Here is a 24,080-nt window from a genome sequence, read left to right on the forward strand (position 1 = left end):
AGTCACCCACTGCATACAAAGTACAGCAAGAGCTGTTGTTATTGTTCAGGAATTTGATATTCACTCTCTTTGCATTGCCTAAAACATTTTCTTCGTTTGTCAGCTCAGTGTGATTAATGAGGTGTATATATGGATAAACGCTAAGGTCAAATCAGCAGAGTTGTATAGGAAATAAAGCAGCAAGTTGTAATTATTCTCCAATCTAGAAATGTTCCCCCAATGTTTTATATTTTTAATTTGTCACTTTCACAACTTAGCTATTTATTGCAGAAGACGTCATGTTGTTTTTGTTTTGTAATCAGATGAAAATGTCACAATATACAGTAGTTCTGAAAGAAGAACTTTATACACACCAAAGGCATAAAACAATCAGAAAACTGGTAGAAATCATCTCTCTAACAATATTGTCACTGTATACTATATTTAATGTATTACAAAGTTAAAATGTTTTCCCTAATGCTTCCCCCCTGCATCCCTCACCCTCTACTCCATGGAAATGAGCTGGCAGTTCATATTTTTCAAGCCAGTGTAGACATCGGTTTGTAGCGCCTGTTGCTGCACTAGTAACTGAAATCTTAATTTAAATGTTTAAAAACCCACCCAGCCGCACACACTCCTTCGCGATTGAAGAATTTCCAAAGATCCTAATCAGTCAAAGACGGAGTCAGTTGTCAGCATCACTCTGCTTCCTTGTGGCAAAAAAGAAAACAGAATCTGAAGATCGGGTATTTTAATGGTGGTGCAGTGCCACACTGTGGCAGAGCTCCGATGAAGGAAACAAACATGGGAATTACTGAAGAAACTTTATCGATCCAAATAAGGCAAATGCAATACCCAGAGAAAAAAGAGTAAAGAGAGTGATGAAATAAACAGTGAGGGTTGATTTAAAGATTTCAAGAGTATGTAAATTAACACATATGGGTCTGTTTACAATTCTTATTACCAATGTGAAATTGTTTTATAGTTATTCCCTCCTTAAATTTTCCAATTTTAGAAAAAGAGAGGTATTTTCCCACACTTCATAACAGTATATCAGATATCATCTCAATTTGCTTGATATAATATTCAAGTTCGCGTCATCCCTTTTTTTTCGGTAGATTTTTTAAATTCATCCAGTTAGTACAACATCAGGTCGAAATTAAACTATTCACTCGACAATGGCACTAATCAAAGATGTTTTCCCACTGAAGAGGTCTCATCAGTGACTGGCCCCTTGGCGAGTCCCTGGATTTGGAAACCTGTCAGGGCTGCTCAGACCATGGAGCCGCACAAGAGTCCTTAAGAGTACTTAAGGTCATATGGCAGAGTCATCACAGATTGAGGATGTGTGCAGGCTCTATAACACGTACTTATTCTAAGCAGGTTATGCTTACGTAGTGATTTCAAACTAGAAAAGTGACAAAATGACGTGTATTTAAAAAAGACACTACGCATACTAAGTGACTTTTTAACTGTGCTGTTGATGTACACAATTTTTAAAACAATGAAATTCAGAAAGGAAATGGAGAAGCTACATAGGATTAAAACAATTTGAATGTGGGGGTGAGAATGATTTTGGAAAACCAAAATAATTCCCATTTTAATTCCTGTCTGTCAGTACACATGTCCCATCATTCCTGTACGTACAAAGTACTTAGATTTTTTTTTTTTTTGTTGTTGTTTTGTTTTGAATATTAACCTTAAAGATATACAGTAATGATATGACTATTAGTACGTAGTACATACAGTAGTTTGTACAATTTGTGTAGTGCAGATTTGGGACCCAGCATTAGGGTACTGGTTCAGAGGTACTAATGGTAATGCACGTGTTAATGTGACGATGATGCTTCTGACGGCTAGGCGGGGCTACTGGAGCCGTTGAAGAAATGCAGAGACAGTGATTTATAGCAGTAGTGGGCAGATGTTGCAGTCCCTAGCAGGGGTTGCTTATGTTGGATATATATGGCCTGTTTTACACCTCAGTTGTAACTAAAATCAAACCATCTGTCCTCCCTGTCTACGGTATGAGGATACTAGTCCTCAAAACTGAACACTATGTTTGCTCCTCTACAATATGTTGTGCCAAACATTTGAAGGGCTTTTGGTCTCTGCAATGTAGAGATCTGGTCAATCCTCACTGCACTTCAGTGCATAGAGAATGTTCTTTTGATTTTTCAGTATGTCCCCCCCCTGTTGAAATTAGCATTGCCTCGGTGTGTGAGTGATTGTCAAAATGCCTTTAACTCTTCATCTACAGACTAATGAAAGGTTTAATTTAGATTTGACCACATTATTTATGGCTGCACCAGTCCTTCACTTGAAAATATTGTAGATGTGTTTGACATAATCTTATACGATATACCATAAGGTACCATATACAGCATATTTGGTATCTTTAGAAACTTTGGATTTTCTAAGAAATGAAAACACATTTCTGGTGTTTAAACATAATTTACAAAATGATTGTGTAAGGAAAGAGGCAGCAGTGGGTCAGGCAGAGTTTGAGGTTAAATATAAAAGTCTGTATGCATTCAGTTTAAGTTATGCATCCCAATCAGTACTTTAATGCATATTGCAGTGGTAAAGTGATATGTAAATTAACTGCCAATACGAAGGTCTTTCATCAGTGTACTGGTACACAAATGTGGCAGATTGTCAATGCTGGACAGTAACCGGTTATTGATTTCCTGGGAATGTGTGGTTTGCAGTGAAATTCAGGCTTATCACATGCAGCCTTTTATCAGCAGTCTTCTGGGGAACTGGCTCAGTACTGTACCTGACAAGCCTGTAAAGAGAAATGTTTGTGTAGTTCATCCTGACACATACATTTGAGCTTTCTCCCTCAGTGAGCACTCAGTGAGGAACACAACACCCCCCCCCCCCAAAACACCTGAATACATGCTACATGATTTATTGTGCCTGTTAAAATGCAAATGAAGCAATGGGCAGAGGAAAAACAAGTGTTGTCTGCTACACTTTAGTCACCTATATGTACCACACCCTTGCTGCTTCGATCACAGCCATCAAAGAAAATTAAGGATTGCATACTACAGTGAAGCCAAAAAGAGGACGATGGTGAATTTAAATCAGACATCTACATTGAGCATGGGCTGTGCTTTCGCTTGAAAATGTATCTGTCATACAGTTGCAGTAAGCAAAAACATGGAGATGTTTGAGGGGCACAAAAACTAATTTAAAAAGAATCATTATCAGTCATTGCCACAGTGGCTGTCTGTAAGGTTTTATTTACTTTTAGTAAGTACAAGAATGCAAATCATGTCCTATGGAAAGCCAAATGTTTACAGGATTCACTTCAAAGGCCAAGAGAATTATGGCCATTATTTTCCCTAATTTGTGTCAGTCACATGTTTAATGGTGTATTCAGGCAGAGTTTGTCACCTCGTAAAGTCTGGAAATATTTACATATCAATGGTAAACATGTCACATAAACAGGACCAGTGAAAAAATAGTAGCAGGATTTAAATAACGGAGGCTAACGTCAAACTGAACAACAACAACAATAAACCACAAATTAGACACAGAAATGCAAGTACATCACTTATAGCTGTTCCTGAACATGCCAGTGTTTTTTGTTTGTTTGTCTTTGCAGACACCGGTAAGTGATAGCCAACATCTTTACCACCTTGTACCCTCACTAACCTTTGTAAGAGAAGCATTAAAAGCCTTCCTGTCTCAATGGATTCTGAAATGACTGTCTGGCTTTATAGGGCTCTGTTAAGTTATCTACTTTTATATAACAGTCTCAGAAAAAAAGTGTTTAATACACTTCATGTCCTTTCATTGGACAACATCAAGGTTGCCACTTGATACCGAAGCAGCATTCCACTTCTCAAAGACTTGAAAGACACCCAACTGTACAAAGTAGGTAAGTTGAGAAAGATTTAGCTTCAAGCAGATGTCCTCTGACACATGGGAGCAACAGCCTGGTGACAACCAATCGCACTTATTTGGATTCCTCCATGAAACAGAAGCGGTATCTTTTTTCCTCCTCCACTTAACTATGGAAAAGTAATTCAAGCGAAATTATTGTCGCCGTCAGCGCCTTCCCAGTTCTCTGTGATATAACGTAAATGAGCTACCAGGACTTGAATAAGACAATGTACTCTACAATTAAACTACTTCCTCAAGCGCCAGTACAGTGGCAATGACAAAAAAACCTTCCCCAATCAGAGCTGAGTATGTAAATGATATATTAAATGCAGACAAGCCCAAAAGCTTCAGACTCATGAAATACAAGATACTACATGCTACTGATATGCTTGTGTATATCCATATTTGTCAAGGTCACGTATCCATACACATCCATTGAGCACTGTGAGTCAGTAAGTAAGCATTGCAATGCAAATGTTTTCCCCTTTTGAAGCACTGTGATAAGTAGCTTGTGTTTTGTCCCCATGAAATGGAAATCTGGCCCCACGTTAGAATGTTTTCAGACAGTTCAATCACTTTTCATCCGCAGTAATTAACCATTTATAAAAGTTGTGAAAGCCTGACTGAGGTCACCAAAACATTTCATGGACTCTGTTTTGTTTGTTTTTTCTTCTCCAACTACAATGCACTTGCAGGTTGCATGCAAAGATGGAAATTTGGCTACCATTTATTAGTCTGGGTTTATAAAAATCAATCAAATGCCAGAACAAATGATTAGAGCTAAGAAAGCCATTCTTGAAATGCAAAGCTGCAAAGCCTGAACTGCCTTGGACCCAGATCCTGTTTATTCCATCCTGTCTATAAACTGCATCTGCATTTGTTTATATAGAACAATCTTTTGTGAGAAAATAACCTGCATTTGCACTTTGCCCTCACAGTGGAATTATGCACATGATGACTGCTTGCATATGCTGAGAAAAATAGCTGCTTAAATGACCCTGTTTAACCTTTATGTTTTTTGGGAGCTGCTAAAAAGAGATTGAATGGAATCTGAGGAAAAATCATAAAACTGGGTATTTTGGTAACTTCCTTTGTAAAAGTGGGAAGTGGAGGGCTGGCTTATGTGCCACATAGCCTATATTAACTTCAAAGAAAAAATCTGTTATTACTGTTGTTTTCCTGTGGTATATTTCTTGCTGGTAGATTGTAATTACAATTTATGTTTATTCCAGTGGTCTGCCTCTGAAAATCTTGGGTAAGAACATGGATGTTTGCAAGACTTTCTTTCTGAATGTAAAGCAATGTTTTCCCAACAAGCGATTTCACAGAAAATGTTAAAACTGACTGTGTTGCTTAATATTTAAAAATATATCAATGACCATGATTTTTTTTTTAAGTTTTGATAGATATGTTGAAAATTGTCTATAGATTATGTTGTGTAGTATTTACACTGATGCTACCGTGTTTATGTTAGATCACTGAACCTGAAAAACATAAGGCGAGTTGAGAAATCTTACCTGCGTTTCTTATGTAAAAGTCCTCCAGTGTTTTCTTTTGTTTTGTTTTTTTTTGTAGCAGTAAGTCAAGAGTTTCAAACTTTTTTGACATCACTATAATACCTAAGGGATTTAATTATTTTTCATTTTCAAAACACTGCTTAATTAATAGCTAAACCATGTCATCAAGTCATCTTAGCAGCTCCACCACCAGCATCTCAAAGTGTTAAATTATCAGTAAATTTTATCTGTATGGTTTGGTAGTGTATCATAAACAACCTGTCTCCTAGAAATTACTTTTTTACTCTAATAATTTGCAACAGCACATCCCAATCGCAGGTACAATAATGGAGTACAATAAAATGGCACGCTGTTCCCACTGAACACAATCCTTGCAGCAGTTTTGTTTCCCTCAAAACATAACTGGTTCACAACCATACTTTCTAGGAGGCATTTACTTTGACTAATGAGTTTACTGATCCCCTGGCTTTTCCTCTAGCTCAAAATGTTCCAACAACTACTGGAGAGATTACCATGTTATTTGGCATAGACATTCGTAGCCATATTTTTCATATCAGAAATGTTAATTGTCAAGTCAGGAATGTCTCCAGACATGTCACAAGCCTGTTTTGGAGGTACCATGTGAGCCATGTGACAAGTAAAAGGGTTAGTATTGAAAGGTTATAGTACCAAAATGTAATATAATATCAGATTTGTATATAGTATACAATCACTCACCTCTTACTAAAGAACTTACATAGAACCATAGATATTTTGTAGATCCAGTTTGTCTTCACATTTCGATTTAGATGTGTATTTGTCAAGCTTTACAAATTCTTTGATTGTGTGTGAAATTGAACAGCTAAAGTGTGTCGGCCATGGTGACTTTCAAGAGTAAATATCAAGTTGCTGTAATGAAAGAGGAGATGAGGGTTTTATTGTGTTTCAGCATATTTGTTCCCAAGTGGCTTTGACATGGTTTACCTCCAAATTCCCTCAGAAAAGAAGGCCACACTTGAGGTCTTGATAACTCAAACCTGAAGCAGTTTATTAAAAGCTTGACTGCATTCCTCATAATATCTCTCCCTCTCTCTTTCTAACTTTCTTTCTTTCCCTTTTCCTTCATGTTAAACCCTTTTCTCTCCCCTAACTCCTCTTCTCCCCCTCTCTTTCCTGCCTGTTTTGCTTGCGTATCCCCTCTCCCTGTCCTTGCCCTTCAGACACCATGGACGGTGTCTCAGGCCTTGGCACTGGAGCCATCGTTGGCATCCTCATTGTTGTCTTTTTCCTGCTGTTGGTGGGCGTGGACGTCACCTGCTACTTCCTCAACAAGTGTGGACTCCTCATGTGCATTGCTGTTAACTTCTGTGGGAAGGCCGGACCTGGTGCCAAGAGCAAGGACATTGAGGAGGGCAAGGCAGCATTCACGTAAGTGAACACCATCATCCTTTAATAGTTACTGACACATTATTTGTGATGTATATCAAGCTTCTCTAATCAATATCTTTATATTATCAACGGATCAAATTGCTATGTGTAATGTTCAAAGATGTACTAATAGTGATGAACCTACCGAGAATTAACACCAACTCCCTATTCCCCTCAGTTATATGAAGCTTTTGTTTTTAAAAAAGCTCTGATAAACCCACTGCCTATCACCAAACAGCATACAGACAAAGTTAGTGACACGTAACAAATATTTTTCTCAGGAGTTGGTGGAGACCAAAGCAGAGCTAAAAAGATAGTTAATATTGGACTTCAACTCATCAGGTGAACACATGACAAAACGGACTCCAAATGAATGCTCATGTTGCGCTGTGTCCGCTGAAAGTGTGAACAGATAATAAAAATACAAAAACATGATGCTCCTAATTGGTCAAAATATATACATAAAAAAGGTTAAACGTGGCTTCGAAAGAACAGGGTCAGATGAGAAGATTGATAAGTTTCATCAAGATGGCAAGAGGAAAAGATCTAAGTGACTTTGAAATAGGGTTCATTATTGGGGCAAAGATGACAGGAGCTTCAGTCACAAAGACTGCTCAACTGGCTCGTGTTTCAAGAGGAACATTGACCAAAGTGACATCTGGATTTAGTTCTACGTTAAAGATGTCAGTTAATAGGGTTGGAAATTGTGGTCGACAGCACACATTTGATGATTATGATGCTGGTGCATTAGTGCAGTATATGTAAGGAAAAACAGAAGAGGAACTCTTCCTCAGGTGACTGAGAATGTCAATGCATGACATGATCAGACTGTGTCAGCAAGAACAGTCCATCCACATTTACATGGAGAGGGATATTATAGTGGGGTTGCAGTGCATAAACCTCTCATTACAAAGATGAATGCACATTTGAGAGTTCAGTGGTGGAAAAACCACAGGCACTGGTCGACAGAGATGTAGAGAAGAGTGATGTGGTCAGGTGAGTCATCCTTCCCCATATTCTCGACAAGTTGGTGAGTGCATGTGTGGCTTACACCAAGAGAACCTTACGGGCCTGAGCGCTTGACCCCTACAGAGGGGATTTGGTGGCTCTGTTATGCTGGGGAGGAATTTTGCTGGCATGGTTTGGGTCGACTTGTCTCCTTAGAGGGAAGGGTCACTGCAAATCAATACAAAGTTGTTCTGAGTGATCATCTTTTACCCTAGGATAAAACATTTCTATCCTGATGGGATTGGTCTCTTCCAGGATGATAATGTCCCCATCCATAGTGTACGCGGGGTCAATGGATGGTTTGATGGGTATGAAAATTATGTGAAATATATGATATGGCTTTCGCAGTCACCAGATCTCAACTCACTTGAACACCTATGGGAGATTTTGGACCTACGTGTTAGACAGCACTCTCTACCACCATCAAAACACCAAATAAGGGGATATATTTTGGAAGAATGACGTCCCCTCCCTCCAGTAGAGTTCCAGAGACTTATAGAATCAATGCTAAGGCGCACTGAAGCTGTTCTAGCAGCATTTGGTGGCCAAACGCCTTATTAACACACTTATGTTGGTTTTTCCTTTAATTTGGCACTGGCCTGTACTTTTTGGAATATTATTGACAATATCATATTACATTTAAAGTGCATAGCAAGTAGTAAATATAAAATATACAGTACTGGATTTAACAGATTAGCCTTGTAAATCTCTAATCATGTTGATATGCAGGTATAGCATGTTAGCCTCTGTTTGATCCAAAATTCTGTTTAATATATTGAACTGTCTGTCATCATTCCAGTTATAAACTTCAGAGCCTGAGAGGCAGATACACAGCACAACAAATAAATATTTAAACTAAACAGCTCACATGAAACAGATTTATTGAGAGAGAATCATAATATGTACAGAGCTGATATCTTAGATCTAAACATGCACCCCACAGCAAGCACACACTTTCAAGCTTAGCTCAATCAGAGAGCTGCGTGATGATAACAGACAAGCCCCCAGGGGGAATCAACAATCAGTGCCTGCAGGTGGATGCAGGTGGAGGATGTTCAGATGTTGGAATGAGAGTGTGTTTGACAGCTTAAAGGAGCATAGCAGTGTGTTTGCATGTGTCAGCCCATTAACTACAAATCATATTTGTTTCACATTGCTACCGATCCCCAGAATGTTTCTTTAAATAGATTTTACTATCACATGGGCGGCGTGGTACAGAAGTAAATTGTGTCACTGTGTGTGCATGGGACAACACAAACTTCCTGTCTAACCTAACGTACTGTATGTCTGTGACCTACTGTGATCTGTCACCATTTGACAGATTAACAGCAAACAAAGTTAGTTTGTTAGCTTGCTAACTGGCTGTTGCCTTCTCACAACAGGAAAGATGAGTCTAAGGAGCCCATTGTTGAGGTGAGAACAGAGGAAGAACACACCCCAAACCAAGAAGGAGGGGGTCCCACTGAGCCTAATGAGACCACGCCTTTGACGGAACCTGAGTGAGTAGGCTAAAAGACAGCACCACTTCCTCAGTCTGAGGGGTGTCCCAGGCCTATCTGCATAGTATTTTGATAGACAGGTGAATAAAATAATTGGATTATTCTCAGCAAAAGATCATTTTATAAATATCATTTTGATCAGGCCCATAGTAGATTCAAATATTGAGGCATAGTTCTGTTGTAAGCCCAATTGTACACACCATAGGATAATACTAACACAATGTAATTCTGTCTATTTTAATCGCTACTATAAACACCTTGTATGCCAGACTTAAATAACCCTTTTGCACACATCTCTGTGTATGACATGGGATTCTTAATATGAGTTCAAACCACATTGAACTCCTTATACTGTACAGTACAAGCCTATTAGTCACAGATTAATACCAGGTCAACATTCAATAAGCCCCGGGTCTGCAAGTGTAGGTCTGTAGGCAAGACCACTAAACCATAACAATGATGTGTATGGGCAAGGGAGCCCCATTTTTACTCATCTCTTAATTTTGATTTCGGAAATTTTGACTTAAAGAGTCAAACTCACCAGTATTTTGGGTAAAGGTTCAAATGGTATCCCTGGCTCACAACAGTGTGTCACACTCCTCATTCATTTCGAATCATGTGATTTAAGGCTGAGAGGCCTAAAAGTAACACATTTTCTAATTCCTTTAAATTAACCGCTATACATTGTTATGGTTCTTTAACTTTCACAGAACCTAACCCCATAGTTTCTATAGAAACCCATGTTCATCGTTTCACACCAAAGTTGAGCATTGATAAATCTAGTCCTAATTTTGTTTGCCAAACTATTTAAACCATTCAGACTGATTCAGAACAACAAACACTGTGTTCTTCTGGGTCTTTGCCTTATTGTGAAAAGCATATTGGCACCCTAATCCTGAGACTCTTACACTCTTTCTGTAGTTTATTGTTGTAATATTTTTTTGTTTACCACTCCACAGATATTTTGTTGCTAACATTTTGATTTTGTAGATTTGACTTTTTCACTGCAGCACAGTAGTACTCACTCTGCCTTATTTATGCCCTGACCTGCACTCTCCCTCTACCCTTGTATTTCTCTCGTTGTCATTTTTCTTTCTTTCCCTCACTTTTCTGGTGGCTCTATGCTTCCACCCCTCTCCTCTCTTGTTTGTCCTACTCCTCCCCACCAAACAGGCCTGCTGCTGCAGACACCACCTCCACGGTGGTAACCTTGCTCCCCTCCACTGCCAATAACTCAGTTACTGAGAGCTTTAGCACGGCGCACAGCAGTCCTGTTAGCGAGACCACCACGCTAACCACCAGCGCCTCCAGCCCAACCAAACTGGCCCCTGCCAAGTCCTCCCCCCAAAACAGCCCTCTTGCCCAGTCCAGTTCGCTTAAAGCTAACACCCAACCTGATGTCGGGCACCTGGTCGACCTGAGTGACACACCTAAAGTTCCCCCCTCTTCCAACCCAATACCCCCTGTCTCAGAGCCAGTCAGCAAGCCCGCTGCTAATGCAGATGGCCCACAGAGCCAGTGTGACCCAGTCAAAGTCCCTGACAGCGCCCAGAAAAAGGACTTACAAGTAGACGGCCCGACCAAGGATGCCCCCAATGCCCTGTGCACAGACTCGGCCACACCAGCTCAAAATGAGTATGAACACTTCCATTTTCACATTCCTCAGCTCGTCACTGATGCTCTGGTAGCATCCCAATAACCCATAAGTCTGCCATTTGTAAAGGAAAAAATTCACCCTAGAAACAACAGGCAGGCAAAATGTGCATCTAAATGTCAGAAACAGCTGAAGTAATTGGCTTTGCATCCATTTCATACAAAAGATGAAAAGCTTACCTGAACACAAAACAGGGGCTAAAAGCTTCAAACGATCATGTATCTGAGATCAAACTGTTTTCATCTTCATTACATTGTGAAGGAGCTCAAGTGTACAAAAAAGTGAGGTTAAAAATGACAGCAAAATGTGTAAGTGCCTTAGACTTTCAGCAGTGCTTTTAAACACTGCTGCCTTTCAGTAGATTTTGACAATGTTGCCTGATCACCCACTAAAAATATGTTTGGCTGTGGGCTTGGTGCCACTGTTCAATAAATATATATTGCAGGAAAATATCTAGAGGCAGAGATATCAGTGTTTTTGCCAAAAACAGCCTCATTATATCTGAATGAAAGCAGCCAGAAATCTAGTTGCAGTTTGAATCACAGCTGTGATTGTAGACATGCCCCAGTTTTCAAAAGCTATGTGGCTATCCAGTGATACTGTATTTTTACATACACCCACCTTTTATTGAGGGCTGTGAAATATTCTGGAAAATATAGGAAAATATAAACTGACAAGTAGAAACAAATAAGGCTGGTTAAACAAAAGTGGGTACACAAAATAAAGTTATTCGCAACACTTGATCTCAAAATGCTTCCTGTAATGCACTGAACATTTCAGGTTGATGATCATTGTAGGAACATTTAAGGTTGAGATTTTCCTTTAGGAATGTCAGACGTTGGCCATGCAGGCAAATGGCATAGCAAGATGATGTAATGGGATGCCATCAGTGCAAGCCTGTCGCCATGCCATTCAACCACCACCTCCATCCTCTGTTCGTTTGCTACCATACGGCTTCTTCATATTTCACCCAAGTCATCTCCATGATTAACCAGTTACTGCATCATTATGGGCAACATGTAGCTGAATGATGTATTTTATTTAAAACACACCCTAATCACATTCCAGGTCATCCAGCAATACTTGCATGCATATTAGCAGTACCGCCAATAGTCATTTTAGCACTAGCATATTGGAAACATTTTAAAGGATAAATCTGGTTTATTGAACCCTGGCTCTTGTTTTTATTGTTTTTATCATTCCTGCCAATAAGACTGTAAACACAAAGTCAAATGCTAAGATCAGGAAACACGGAGACATCGCTAAAAAAAGAGGTTAAACAGGGCAAGAAACATAAGCCGTCAGATGATCAGACAGTTGTTCACTCTATAAAAGAGTAGGGAGATACTCTATGTTTTTGGGGAAAAGTCAGAAGAATACAGTAATGCTGTTGTGCAGGGGTGAATGAACATGTTCAAGTAAATTAAATACTTGTCACAAAGTGGCCTCCAGCAGCATCCTGTTGTTGTTCTGTGTCCTTTTCATTTTGATAAAGGATAATAGCTGTTGAAGCGGAAAAAAAAAATAGCCAATCTCAGAATCTCTCTCAGACACCTTTGTTTTCTGCCTTGATTCCTGTTTTATGTCAGTGGTTCTATGAATGGTTATTATTTGGAGTTTTGCCCCTAGGACTTTGCAGATGTTCCTCATTCCTGACAGTCTGTGAGGATAACAAGAAAGCTTTGGCAGAAGATGAATTACAGAAGCTTACTGACAAGAACTCCTCTCCCTCTCTCCTCCATCTCATACTTTGCTCACTCAGATGGCCAGAAGAAGATGTCAGTGATGAAGTATGGGGAGTTGAGAGCTAGTTGGAAGCAGGGCTCTTGTCAGCTCAGCATCACCTTGATATAACCAAACTTGTCATAGGGGGGATTTTTCTTTATAACTCTTTGACAGGACTGAAGCACAGCTCTCCCACTGATCTATGTGGTGATCCTTCTTCAGGATCCCAGCACTGAAATGCCTTGTCATACTTCTTGTGGATTTATTGGATGTCTGAGTGGCATACTCCTCCTCAGGACCCATTTTTTCTTTCTTGAGTAGAAAAGTACCTTCACAGACCAATTCCGCAGACTATAGACCCCTGCATATCGCATATTTAAAAGAATGCAATCACACTGCTACACGCCTCCATTTAAAACAATGTTTCCAAAGCAGGTCTCAACCAGTTCATTTCAATTCGTTCAACTAAAAGCATTTTTTAAATATGTAAAGAGAACAATAGGCTGGATAGTTCCATAAAAAGGTGCAACTTAAAGTACACCGGGTAGAGGTATAATGAACTTCCATGAAAGTGATGTGGTGCTCATTGACTTGAGAGTAACATAGTTATGGACAGTGCAGCAGTAAAGAGTTTTGCTATATAAGGTCAGACACTTCAGCAAGTTGTTTATAGAATAGCAGCATTGGACATGGATTCTCTCAGGGAAACTTTATGAATGCTGAAGGTGAACACAGATAGGTTTAAACTGAGGAAGTTGCAATACATATTTTAATAGCAGTTAACTTCTGGTCATGTATAATACATGAGAACTGGGTGCATTCATGTTCCCCTAGAGGATGAGCCCTTTCCATTTTGGACACTCTATGACTTTCACTCTAGCACCGCCATCAGGCAAAAGTGTCAACTTTGTACACAAGCAAGTGTGACATGAAAATTGCTGCCATCTTTCATGCTCCCAAGGGGATGAACCCAAATGTTTTCATAGATCCCATGGCCATCCCTCTGGCACCACCCTCAAGGCAAATTTTACATTGTCAGCCTGACTACTGCTTCACAAATAGTAAAATCATAGTATTGTGGGATGTAATGAGCATTTCAGCCTCTAGGGGACGTTAGTGGCGCTTTAGGCTGCATTCTTGTTTGTATGGACATAATATTATTTAAAGTAACATTAGGGATCAGAGTTTCCAAAGATGACATCTAGTTTGAAGACATTTATAGGCAGTCTGTTTCAGTTTAAAGGCTGCCAGGGTTGGATGTATTTATGGATCCTGTATATAGGACAGTCTCTGACCTAACTTTGTAAAACCCACAGAGACCATGTGCTGTATATGTGTCAGCAGGATGGAGGAATGTATTGATTAAAATTGCTATTTGAGAGTTAACCCAGAGGACAGATGAAGAGATGAATGTATGTGACACGACAGGGAAGTGTAACATTGTGCACCACATTTTCACAATGGAAGCAGCAGCCGCATATTACTACAAATGTTTCCAACAGGGGTACGTATGCTAATACCAGAAAACGCCAGACTTTAGGTGAAGTATGGCTTTAAAGAGTCTTTCCATTGTGTCCTGACTCAGTCCAGACAGCGTGTAATCCTCTTGTGTATTGTAGTTTGTATTGTAGGGTATGCCTCAGTCTTTCATTCCTTCATGCATTGTGCCTACTGTACCGGCCCTGTCTCATTCCACATCGGCATTCATTGTTCCTTGAAAATATCTGTGACATCCATGTACTCTTATTTGATGTCTGGCTAGGATAGTGAGCTCAATCCTATTATGTGTGAAATGCATTCAGTTCCAGGAGGGAAAACAAATTCCCTCAAAGCATCTTGCATGTTTTCCCCAGATTTTTTTCCAGTCTTTCTTTGAAAAATGACACAAAAGGCAGCTCAGAGCAGACAGTTTAGCTATGAGAGAGACACTCAGTGATTTGCTGTTAACAGAATCTCCTCTTTGTTTTGTCTCTTTCTTGCTCTCTCTCGCTTCTGTGTTTGTCCCCATAGCGGTAAAACTGTGAAGGATGATAACACCACAGGCGAGACAGAGGTGAAGAATGCCACAGCCGAGGTGAAGACAGTTCCCAACGAGGCTCCCCAGACGAACGGCAACGAAAGTAAAGCGTAATTTCCTCGCCCGAGAGCATCAAGAAGTAAAGGGTGGTTGGGGTAGGAACGGTGGTAGGGTGTGGGTTTTTAAGGTTAATCGAGGGGGGTCACAGTCACTGAAACCTCAAAGCAATGTCACACACCACCCCATTGCATCAGAAAAAAAAACAACAAAAAGCAACAGAAAAGCTAAAAAAAGAAATCATGGGTCTTTTTCTACAGTTTCCTCTGACCAGGAAAATGCAAGACCTCATGCACATGCCTTAGTTCCTTTTATGTCAATTTCTATTTGTTTAATTCTCACAGAAAAAAGCTAAATTCATTCTTGTAGTTCACCCTCTGTCTTGTATGTAATATTAAATTGATAAACTGTTAAATACAGAAATTCAAAAACTATTTTCCTCTAGATAACCATGGTTGGACTCTAGCTTTACTTCACAGATTACTGCCTTCGTCATGTACACACATGTAAGACTGGTACATTACCAATAATACTATTCTTTATGCAGTATGGTCATCATCATGGTAATGGATTGTGGGTCTTTTTTCCATTGTTGATATTTTGTTGTGTTTAAATGATGTGCAGATGTTACTGCCTATTTAGCTTTTTTAAGGTGTTATTTCCAGGGCTAGAGATTAGAACATTAGCATGCCTGTTTTTGCAAAGTTACTGTATTTCTGTACATGTTGCTGTCATTTGGTTCCTCTTTAGATTTTTTTTTTTTTTTCTTAAATGTTTTTCCCATATGGTTCTGGTACAGAAATCATGTTGCCCAAGCTATGAGAAATGGAAGAAGACACCGGAGAAAGATTTATCATGCTGTCTAGGTTCATGGGTCTCAACCCTGTCTCCCTAAAAATTATGTTTATATACTTTTGCCCGATATGTTTTGGAAGACATGTAATTGCTGCATGGATAAGGATGACACACAATGTTTTTCCAGTCCACAAAATGCTGCGTACTTGTGCTGCACATGATTCGCAGGGAGGTGGGTGTACGGAGCACAGTACTTTGACACAGACAGTGTGGATTTTGTCCCTTGTCCTGTTTGTTGTTAGGTTTAGCCTACTGTGATAGTTTGGTTAAGGTTAGGGAAAGATCATGGTCGAGGTTAAGAGAAAGTAAACACAAAAACAAATAAAATGGATTGTCGGTATTCGTATCGCAGGTATGTTCAGCATGAACATTTTGTAACCTCATTACAAATGTTTCCTTATTATGTTGATAAAGAACGTAATCTGGATGATATTAGGTTTCTTTCCAAATACATCTGCTGTTGCAAATGAGCTGTATATGAACGTAATTTTTAGGAAACAGGATTGAGCTGGGTTTAGCATAGAGAAATGATCACATTTAGGATTATAGCTGCTTTCCTTCTTAGGGGCCGCATCCCTCAAAGTCCAATTGTGTCACATTCCAGAAGAGAAATTCTGACTTTCTTTGCCTAAATTTGACGAAAACTGCTGTTGTATTTTTTTTTTGTGTGTCTTATCCACCTGCTTCCAGTCCTCATCAGCTCCTTAAGTCAGAACATTTTTTTGTGACCAAATATACCAGGTGTATACACATGGTCACTGGTAAATATATTATATGAACTGGACCAATGAAAAAGGATACTAGAGGATGTAAATAATGGAAGCCAGGCTTAAAGTTCACCGTTTGATCATGGTGGTAGCTATGTAGTTCAAGTTAATTAACTTATATGGATACATTTACCAGTAACATCGTACACTGTTTGCCAGTTATCTGAAACGAAACGCCATAGCTGTGCCTGAACTATGAACTATCCCGGGCTGTTCAAGGGCAACTTCCTGCTTGTAATTGTTGACGGAGTTGACGAGGACTACCCATTAGGCTAGTGGCTCGGGGTGGGAATTAGCAATGATGGGGAATCCTCTGTAGACTGTCTCATCTCATCTCAGCCCACTGGCCTTCAGTGCCATCCCTTGTAAACCCCACACTTGGGAGGAGGTGGCGCCTGTAGTGGGACCCAGTTTATGTGTGCGTTGTTAATATAGTCATTTGGTTTTCTTTAGGTTAATGTGAGAACACACCTTTATCTCCTTCTCTCTCTCTCACACGTACTCCTCAACTTTTCCAGGGGTTTCTTTTAAGCATTTTGGACCAGTTCTTTACCTGACAGGTTTGGGCTTGACAGTGACTCAAAAGGCCAAATGTGTTCTGTCAAAGCAATTTCAGTCAGCAGGTTTGGACGGAGAAGTAGACATGTTTGTTGAAAAATATAGCATTGCCTTTAGCCTTTGCAGGCTTGTTGGCCAAACTAGTTGAATCCTTGACACTCCGATTTCCACCGCCTGCAATTGGTCTTGAATATCACAGGACCAACCATCTCTACTCCCCTGTCTGATCCATAACCTTTGCTTCCCTCCTCTAATGTTCACTGCTTATAAATGAAAGGTCTGAAGGCTCAGCTTTCTGAGATTTCTGTACCTCCGAGTGACCAAGTATCTGATCCCCTCAGCCATGGTTTCTAACTTTCACCACAACTGCTATCACCACCGTGCAATTAAGTCTTTAGTTTGTGCCTACAGTAATGTCACATGTATTGTAGGTTCAGTACAGTTTATCACCTTATTTTAAACCCACTTTATCATCAACATTTTTTGCAGTTTGGATGAGTTTCACCAGCAACAGATTATCTCTGTCCATCTTACACTCAAGCAAAGTTTTTTATCTGGTTTTTAAATTTTTACTCTTGGTCTATAATGGATATTAATATTGGTAAAGATAGAGATTTGAATTGTGCCCATTGACTATGGTTATTTAGTATACAACCTGCCAATATTTTAGCATGCATACTGGACAAAAATACATAGACAGAGGTCACTTTGTCACAAATGCTCAGTAGATATTTGGTGATGTAACCAATGTGTTAAACTAATAAAAATAGAAAAGTCCTCTAAAACAAAAAAGCCCAAACTGTCCCAGGTCATAAGGATTCCTGCAGAAAATTGTGCTGAGTAGCAGAACTGTGGCTTAAATGGAAAGATTAATACTGAGTCAGTGTCTATAAGTGAATGTATACACACAAGCCATTAAGCATAGCCTTTCAGTTGTTCTTTTTCCAACAAAACAAAACTGAATAAAGATTAAATTCTGCCCCTTTTAACTAGCCATGAAGGAAATTGGTCTGTGGTGTTTAAAGGTCTCTTTATGCATAGAAAGTCAATGAAAGGAGTTCAAAATGTGTTCCTCAAGCCATAGTATGCTGCTGTGGATTTGGAAGACAAAAAAGAATTAGTCTGACTGTTTTTCTTTTTTTCTTTTTTTTTTGTACAGTGTTCCTCCTACTTTAGACTGCAAGCTAGTGCACTGTGAATGTGTGAATCCATTGTGTCTTTTGTCATAGAGTTGAGCAAATAGTCTGATTGTGAAAAGATGTAGCTGATAGTATGCTTCAGAATTCCCAACGCCAACGTACAGAGGTCTGACAGAAGCAAACTGGAAAGACACAGTGCCTTCAAATTAAAAATGGTGGCATGGATTCCATTCCCCCTCAGTGTCTCCCCATTAAAAGTTTCACATCTCCATCTTTCTGCCGATGTGCTTTTTCATTCACTGCATTTCACAGTTGTAAATTAAGCAATGCTTTGTTTAAACTGTCTCGTATATTCTGAATGGCTGCATTAATGTGTTTTGGTATATATGATGGTTTCTTTACACTGTCTTTGTTAAAGGATCACTCTGGTTTATTATAATGTGATTCTTATATACATGGGATTGGCCGTCACTTCTGTCGTTATGATGAACACGGTACTCACCACGTTAATCGCTGAACTCTCATAAATACATTTTCCCAAAAATGGAAAAGAACTGAAGGACTCAGTCTGAAAGGGAACCAAGAATACCTAGACCTGATCCAAAACCAACATTTCGAGTGCACTCACCTTCGGTTTTATCTCCAAACAAATCAAAAATAATCTGGTTAAGGTGATGGCTTGTTTACCACCAGTCTGACTGCTCCTGTCTCTCGTCCGATCAGACTTTGTCGTAGCGGTGTCGCCATGTTCCCAGATCTCGCCAATTGACTTGGTGAGTACGATGCTGTCATAACTGATAGAAACGATGGCCTAAATGACACAAATGAGTCCAGAGTTCTGATAAAGTGGACTCAAAAGAAAATATTCAGACGGACTGACTCATCATCCTAGAAAACTAGCATCACATGAGAACAATATCTAGCAAACCATCTTGTCAAAGCACAAGACACAGTGACACTTTGCTCAGGTCCCATATTTTCTAAAATCTCTGAAATTGTTGGATTTGTCAGATGCAAGCATGCAAAATATAAAAGAAATGGAAATAACTATCATCGCAGTTTTTGATATGGAAAAAATAATGAAGGCTTCATGTATTGTATTGATCTTTTTTCAAGTGTTGTGAAACCTGTTCTGTTTCCCAAACTTTTTATGTTTGCTTCAAAAGAAAACTGTTTTTGCCTCACAAAGCTCTGAAATGTAAAATTTTACTGTTTCTGCTGAAATATAGTGTGAAAATGTCCAAAAAGAACCATGTGAGTTTTTTGTTTTGTCCAAAAAAAAGGCTTGAAATGCTCTGAAATTGCAAATGGGGGACCACTTTTTTCTGCAGGTTTACATGAAAACTTTTTCTGCTCATGTCACAGCTCCTTAAATCCATTTGTGGAGGACATCAGGTCAACCAGTCCCCCTTGTTCAGATACCTCAAAAATGGAAGAATCACACAGAGGCAGCTTTGCAGGCCGCCACTTGATTCAGTCAGGATAAAGACAGTTAGCAGATTTTTCTTTTTTTCACCTTGCTCAGCATTTGTGAGGAGGAGACAAAGCAACATGAATTTTTCAGGGTTTGAAAAAGAGAAAAAACATCCCCTCAAGGTGCTCTGTCTCACAGTAAGACTCACCAACGCACAACGGCGTAACACCCAACTGCTTCATATTCAGTCAGACAGGAGACTCGCTCCTCTATTGCCAACAGATCAACTGTTATTGATCCAGGACTCCCTGTTCTGCAGCTCTTCTCTCTGTAAACAACAGCTCTCAGACAAGTAGGTCCAGAATTTGGTAGGGTACCACTCCTCTGTCTGTCTGTCCACTGATGCCGGTGTAAATATTGAAGACTAACTGAGGACAGAAGGAAAACACATTTTGACTTTGCATTCTGCCAGAAATCCTTGTGTTCAATAAAGTTAAAGAAAAAAAAGACAAGGGATGTGTGATAATTTATAGCATGTAACAGATATACCAGTAATATACAGTATAAGACATTATTCACGGGGGTGTATATGTTTTACAAAATGTTAATATAGTAATAATATGGATATTATATAGAATATAATATATTACTATATATATTATATAGAATATAATGATATAGTTAACCTGTTACCAGACACCATAAAAAGGGATACAAAATAAAAAGGGAATATAAGGCCTGTAGTAGCACCTTGTGTGTTGTAATGATATGAAGATCCTAAAATGGTTTGCACAGACAGAATCAGGAGAGTTAGAGCTTTCAAGCAGTGCACTGCATAATTTGTCATGGTTGTGAGAAGGCTCAGTGCAGTGCAGACCAAACAAGTATTTAGGAGTAGTATTTATTCAGTAGCACTAACAAGTCCAAAGCCCTGAACACAAAGACACTGGTTACAAAAAAAAAACGTTTTTAAGTAGATGACCTTTTACCCAGAATATGCAGCAACTCTTAACGGCTATAAATAAATTAATAGACAAAAATAAAAAACACTGCTCAAATATGCAAGAAAAACAGATTTTCTCTATGCATTGTGCAGATCTAAGAAATGTAACTACAAATGAATTGTTAAGTAGAAATCATAATTCTTTAATGCAGGTACAAACACTAGACATCTAAATATAATATGTTACTGTTTTATGACGTTGTTTGTGTACAACAATGACTATTTTTGAAACTATTTTGAAACAAATTTTTAAAACCTATTTTGAATTAGTATTTCAAAGTGTGCCACATTTTGCAATACCCATACCGATCTGGCCATGACAGGCATTTTCCAAAGTCCATTTCCAAAAAATAAGCAAAGTAAACAGGTGCCACATTCATACACAAACACTAGCATTCACCGACATATTTCCAACCCAGATCATGTTAAACCGACTGACATCCAGCCGATAAAGAAGCCCCCTTGGTGATTCGTTTGTCCATGTGTCGTGCAGTTCTGAGTATTTTCCACCAGAGAGCAGCACGGTCCCAGTCTAGAGACAGACCTCGCCTGACACACTTTAAAGGCAAAAAACTGTGTAACAGCTAAATCATAGGGACTCACATGTTTTTGAAAGCAAAATGACCGACATGTCTTTAACGACTGAACATGCCATTGATATCAAATTCATTATAATTTGAATAATTAAAATTGTAATGCATTCGAATCAATGCTAAATTAACAGCAACCACTTGGATCCCTCACTGTGATGCACTGAAGTCAGTGGGACTTGTGTGTTTGTGTTTAATCAGAGCTTTACAAAGACCTGCTGAAAAGTCTTAATCAATCTTAAGTAGTCTCCGCTTTGTCCAAAAGGTGGCAGGCTAACTCAGGTCAACAGAAATGTCCACATGTTCTGTAGAGGAAAAGCTGGTTGACGTGTCTCTAAATTAGGGATATGAATAGCCGCAGATTAAGGTTACACATACTTTTTGGAAACCGCAGATATCAGAAAGGCAGTTTCAGATTGACTTACATATAAACTCTCTCAGTGAGTTCTAGGAGGAAGAAAACGCTCACTTTCCTTAAAAGTCTCTGGGTTTCGTATTTTAAAGTTAAAGAAAAGCCAACAAAAAGGATTGAGATTCCTCTGCTCCCTCACATTTGCTTTCACGTATAAAAACATACGAGCAGCTCATAAAATGCGAAGCAGTTTGTCGAAGATGGGACATGAGCTCCGGCGCCGAGGCCACGTGCACATTCGTCCGTTTGTGTGCGAATTCATCAATCATTTCGTTTTCTGACAGGTAAAATTCCCCAGCACCGGTGGAAAGTTTACTATTGCTAATTAAGTCTGTTCAACTAGTAAAACGTCTGTACGTTTACTGACTTTGTGGGACTTTTACTTTTGATGGAGTTACCTTTACACTGTGTCACTGATATTTTCGCTCAGGTAAAGGACACAGAAGCTTCTTCCAACAACGGAGCAAACAAAGACGCAGCATACATTTATGTGCATGTACACCAGTGCTCTGATTCGTGAGAGAAGCCGAATCAAATTTTCATTAAACTATTTATAGGTTTCAAACCTCATATAAATGTTCGGACTCGGTGCCTAAATGATGCTCGAAGTGCCGTTTAAATGTCCTCAAAGCTTCATGTCTTTCTTCTTCCCCACCGCTGCAGACTTCATTTCATTGCTCCACCACTCTAACCCCCAGCTCTGCACACACCAGATTAGGGTCCTTTTCGAGGGGAGCCCCCCCCTCCCCCATGCCGTAACAATGGTCCAGTGTGGTTGTCCGTGGCCTGGGATTGATCCTACACACAGATAGCGAAAGGCACAAAGCCCCGGCCTCATGGCTCTTACCTGTCTGAACACACATTTTCTTCTGCAGTTAGACACAAACACGGCCGGTAGAGAAACCTCGTGTTAAGATGTGCGGCACACATCTCGCCCGTCTCTCGTTTGGAGGGAACGTCAGTCAGTGTTTTTGCTTTTTTTGTCTGCCGTTTTTCGGTATCAAAGGTGCCATATGCGGCATGTTTTCCTTTTCCACGGTGATTGTGGAAAAAGGAAGCTTGTGTGACGTCACCCATCGGTCTCTGACTGGACATTCTTGTTTGGAAAAAACAAATCAGAAAAAACAAAAGGCAAAGGGAGTGGGGCCTGGATGGACTCGAGGTGGGAGTAGCAAGAGGAATCCGGTGCGTTCTGCGAAACGCCGAGACAGATGTCGATCAAGCAAAAAGGAAAAGCCTCCTATCAAACCCATACGTAATCTTTGATCCCTCATTTTTGAATGAGTGAACAGCGCCAATATGAAAATATCTGCTTCATGTGAGAGAACACATTTATGAATGTCATTTCAACATGACGTTGACATTTTCCCTTCTGTGTTTAAAAAAAAAAAAAAAAAGCACGTGTAGCGAAAGTTCTTTTTTTTTTTGAAAGGTAATAAATGCTGCATCTTTTTAATAAGCAGCTGCAGAAAATCTGCAGCGCAAGGTAGAATAAAGAGTAAATCACTCCCTGTGTGATGTGCTGCAGTCCAGCTTGCCAGGATGGGATTTCGGCTCCAGGTGTGTCTGTGGACTAACGGTGTTTTCTCGATCTGCCTGGGAAGCCCAGCCTCAGAATAAGCACCGTGATAATACTCTCCAATACAGCGGCGGTAATATTGTGTGCCAGACTATGGAAGCATTTTCCACAGTGAAAGCATGTAAACTGTTGTAAACAGTCAAAGGCATTGAGCGGAGCCAGAGTGATTTGATCAAACAGAAGGCCACGCTTCCAATCAAAGTCAGCTTTGTTGAGGAGATTAGAGTGCAGTCTGAATATACCTGAGGCTGAGCCGTAGTTTGTTTGGAAATATACAGACGCAGATGTTTGCACAGCAGTTTCTGTCTCCCTTTTCTTCTTTGTTTTTGCCCAGATTGTTGAGTAATATTTGTTTTTTCATGCGGAGCCACGTTTCAGCCTTCTCATTTCCAGGCTGCTCCTGCCTGGTCCCCTTTTTGCTTTTGCCTCAGCACAGAGCCACGGAGCCAGCCAGCCATGCATTCCTATCCAGAACACTCTGCTTCATCTCTGCTTCCCAACCTTTAAATCACATCAGTGTTACATCACAGCACACACACACACTTATACTTCCTGCTGAGCCGCCATGCCAAAAACTTTTTTCCCCACACAATGATGTTCCCTCCCCTTGTCCCCTTTTCGTCCAAACTTTCCTGTACTTGCAAAGTGATCCTCGACATCTTTGTATCTGATCCTGAACTCCAGAAGAAACTGTTTGCAGTGTGCATGTACCCAAATATTCTGGCTGGACGTAGAGCCCTTTTTGTGTAGATCTACTGGTGAGAAGTTACGATAGGATGGTTGTTTGATTTATTATATTGTGAGACAAGTTTTATACATAATAAATGCCAACGAACCATAGAAATACTAATACCTGCGACAATTTACTTAATCTTTATTTTAATTCTAAGTTATGGCAAAAAGTTAAAAATGAAAAGGCAATCACATCATTTACTGTTTATGAAGCATGCTTTTTTTTTTAAATTTATTCATATTTATTTAAATTGGAGGCAGTATTTGTTTTTGTTTT

General features: G+C 39.6%; 1 protein-coding gene across 3 annotated transcripts in view; it reads left to right on the forward strand.

The window, feature by feature from the left end:
* ncam1a (neural cell adhesion molecule 1a) overlaps window positions 1-19,942 on the forward strand; it is a 258,109-nt gene extending 238,167 nt beyond the window's left edge. For all 3 annotated transcript variants that reach the window (XM_040149904.1, XM_040149905.1, XM_040149906.1), the window contains 3 exons: window positions 6,587-6,794; window positions 9,185-9,301; window positions 14,691-19,942. In XM_040149904.1, the coding sequence (XP_040005838.1) occupies window positions 6,587-6,794; window positions 9,185-9,301; window positions 14,691-14,811 (446 nt within the window). In that variant the 3' untranslated portion in view covers window positions 14,812-19,942. The remainder of the gene's footprint in view (window positions 1-6,586; window positions 6,795-9,184; window positions 9,302-14,690) is intronic.
* Window positions 19,943-24,080: the final 4,138 nt, after the last annotated feature.

Source organism: Xiphias gladius, chromosome 17 (genome assembly GCF_016859285.1).
Source record: "Xiphias gladius isolate SHS-SW01 ecotype Sanya breed wild chromosome 17, ASM1685928v1, whole genome shotgun sequence".
Classification (NCBI taxonomy): Eukaryota; Metazoa; Chordata; class Actinopteri; order Istiophoriformes; family Xiphiidae; genus Xiphias; species Xiphias gladius.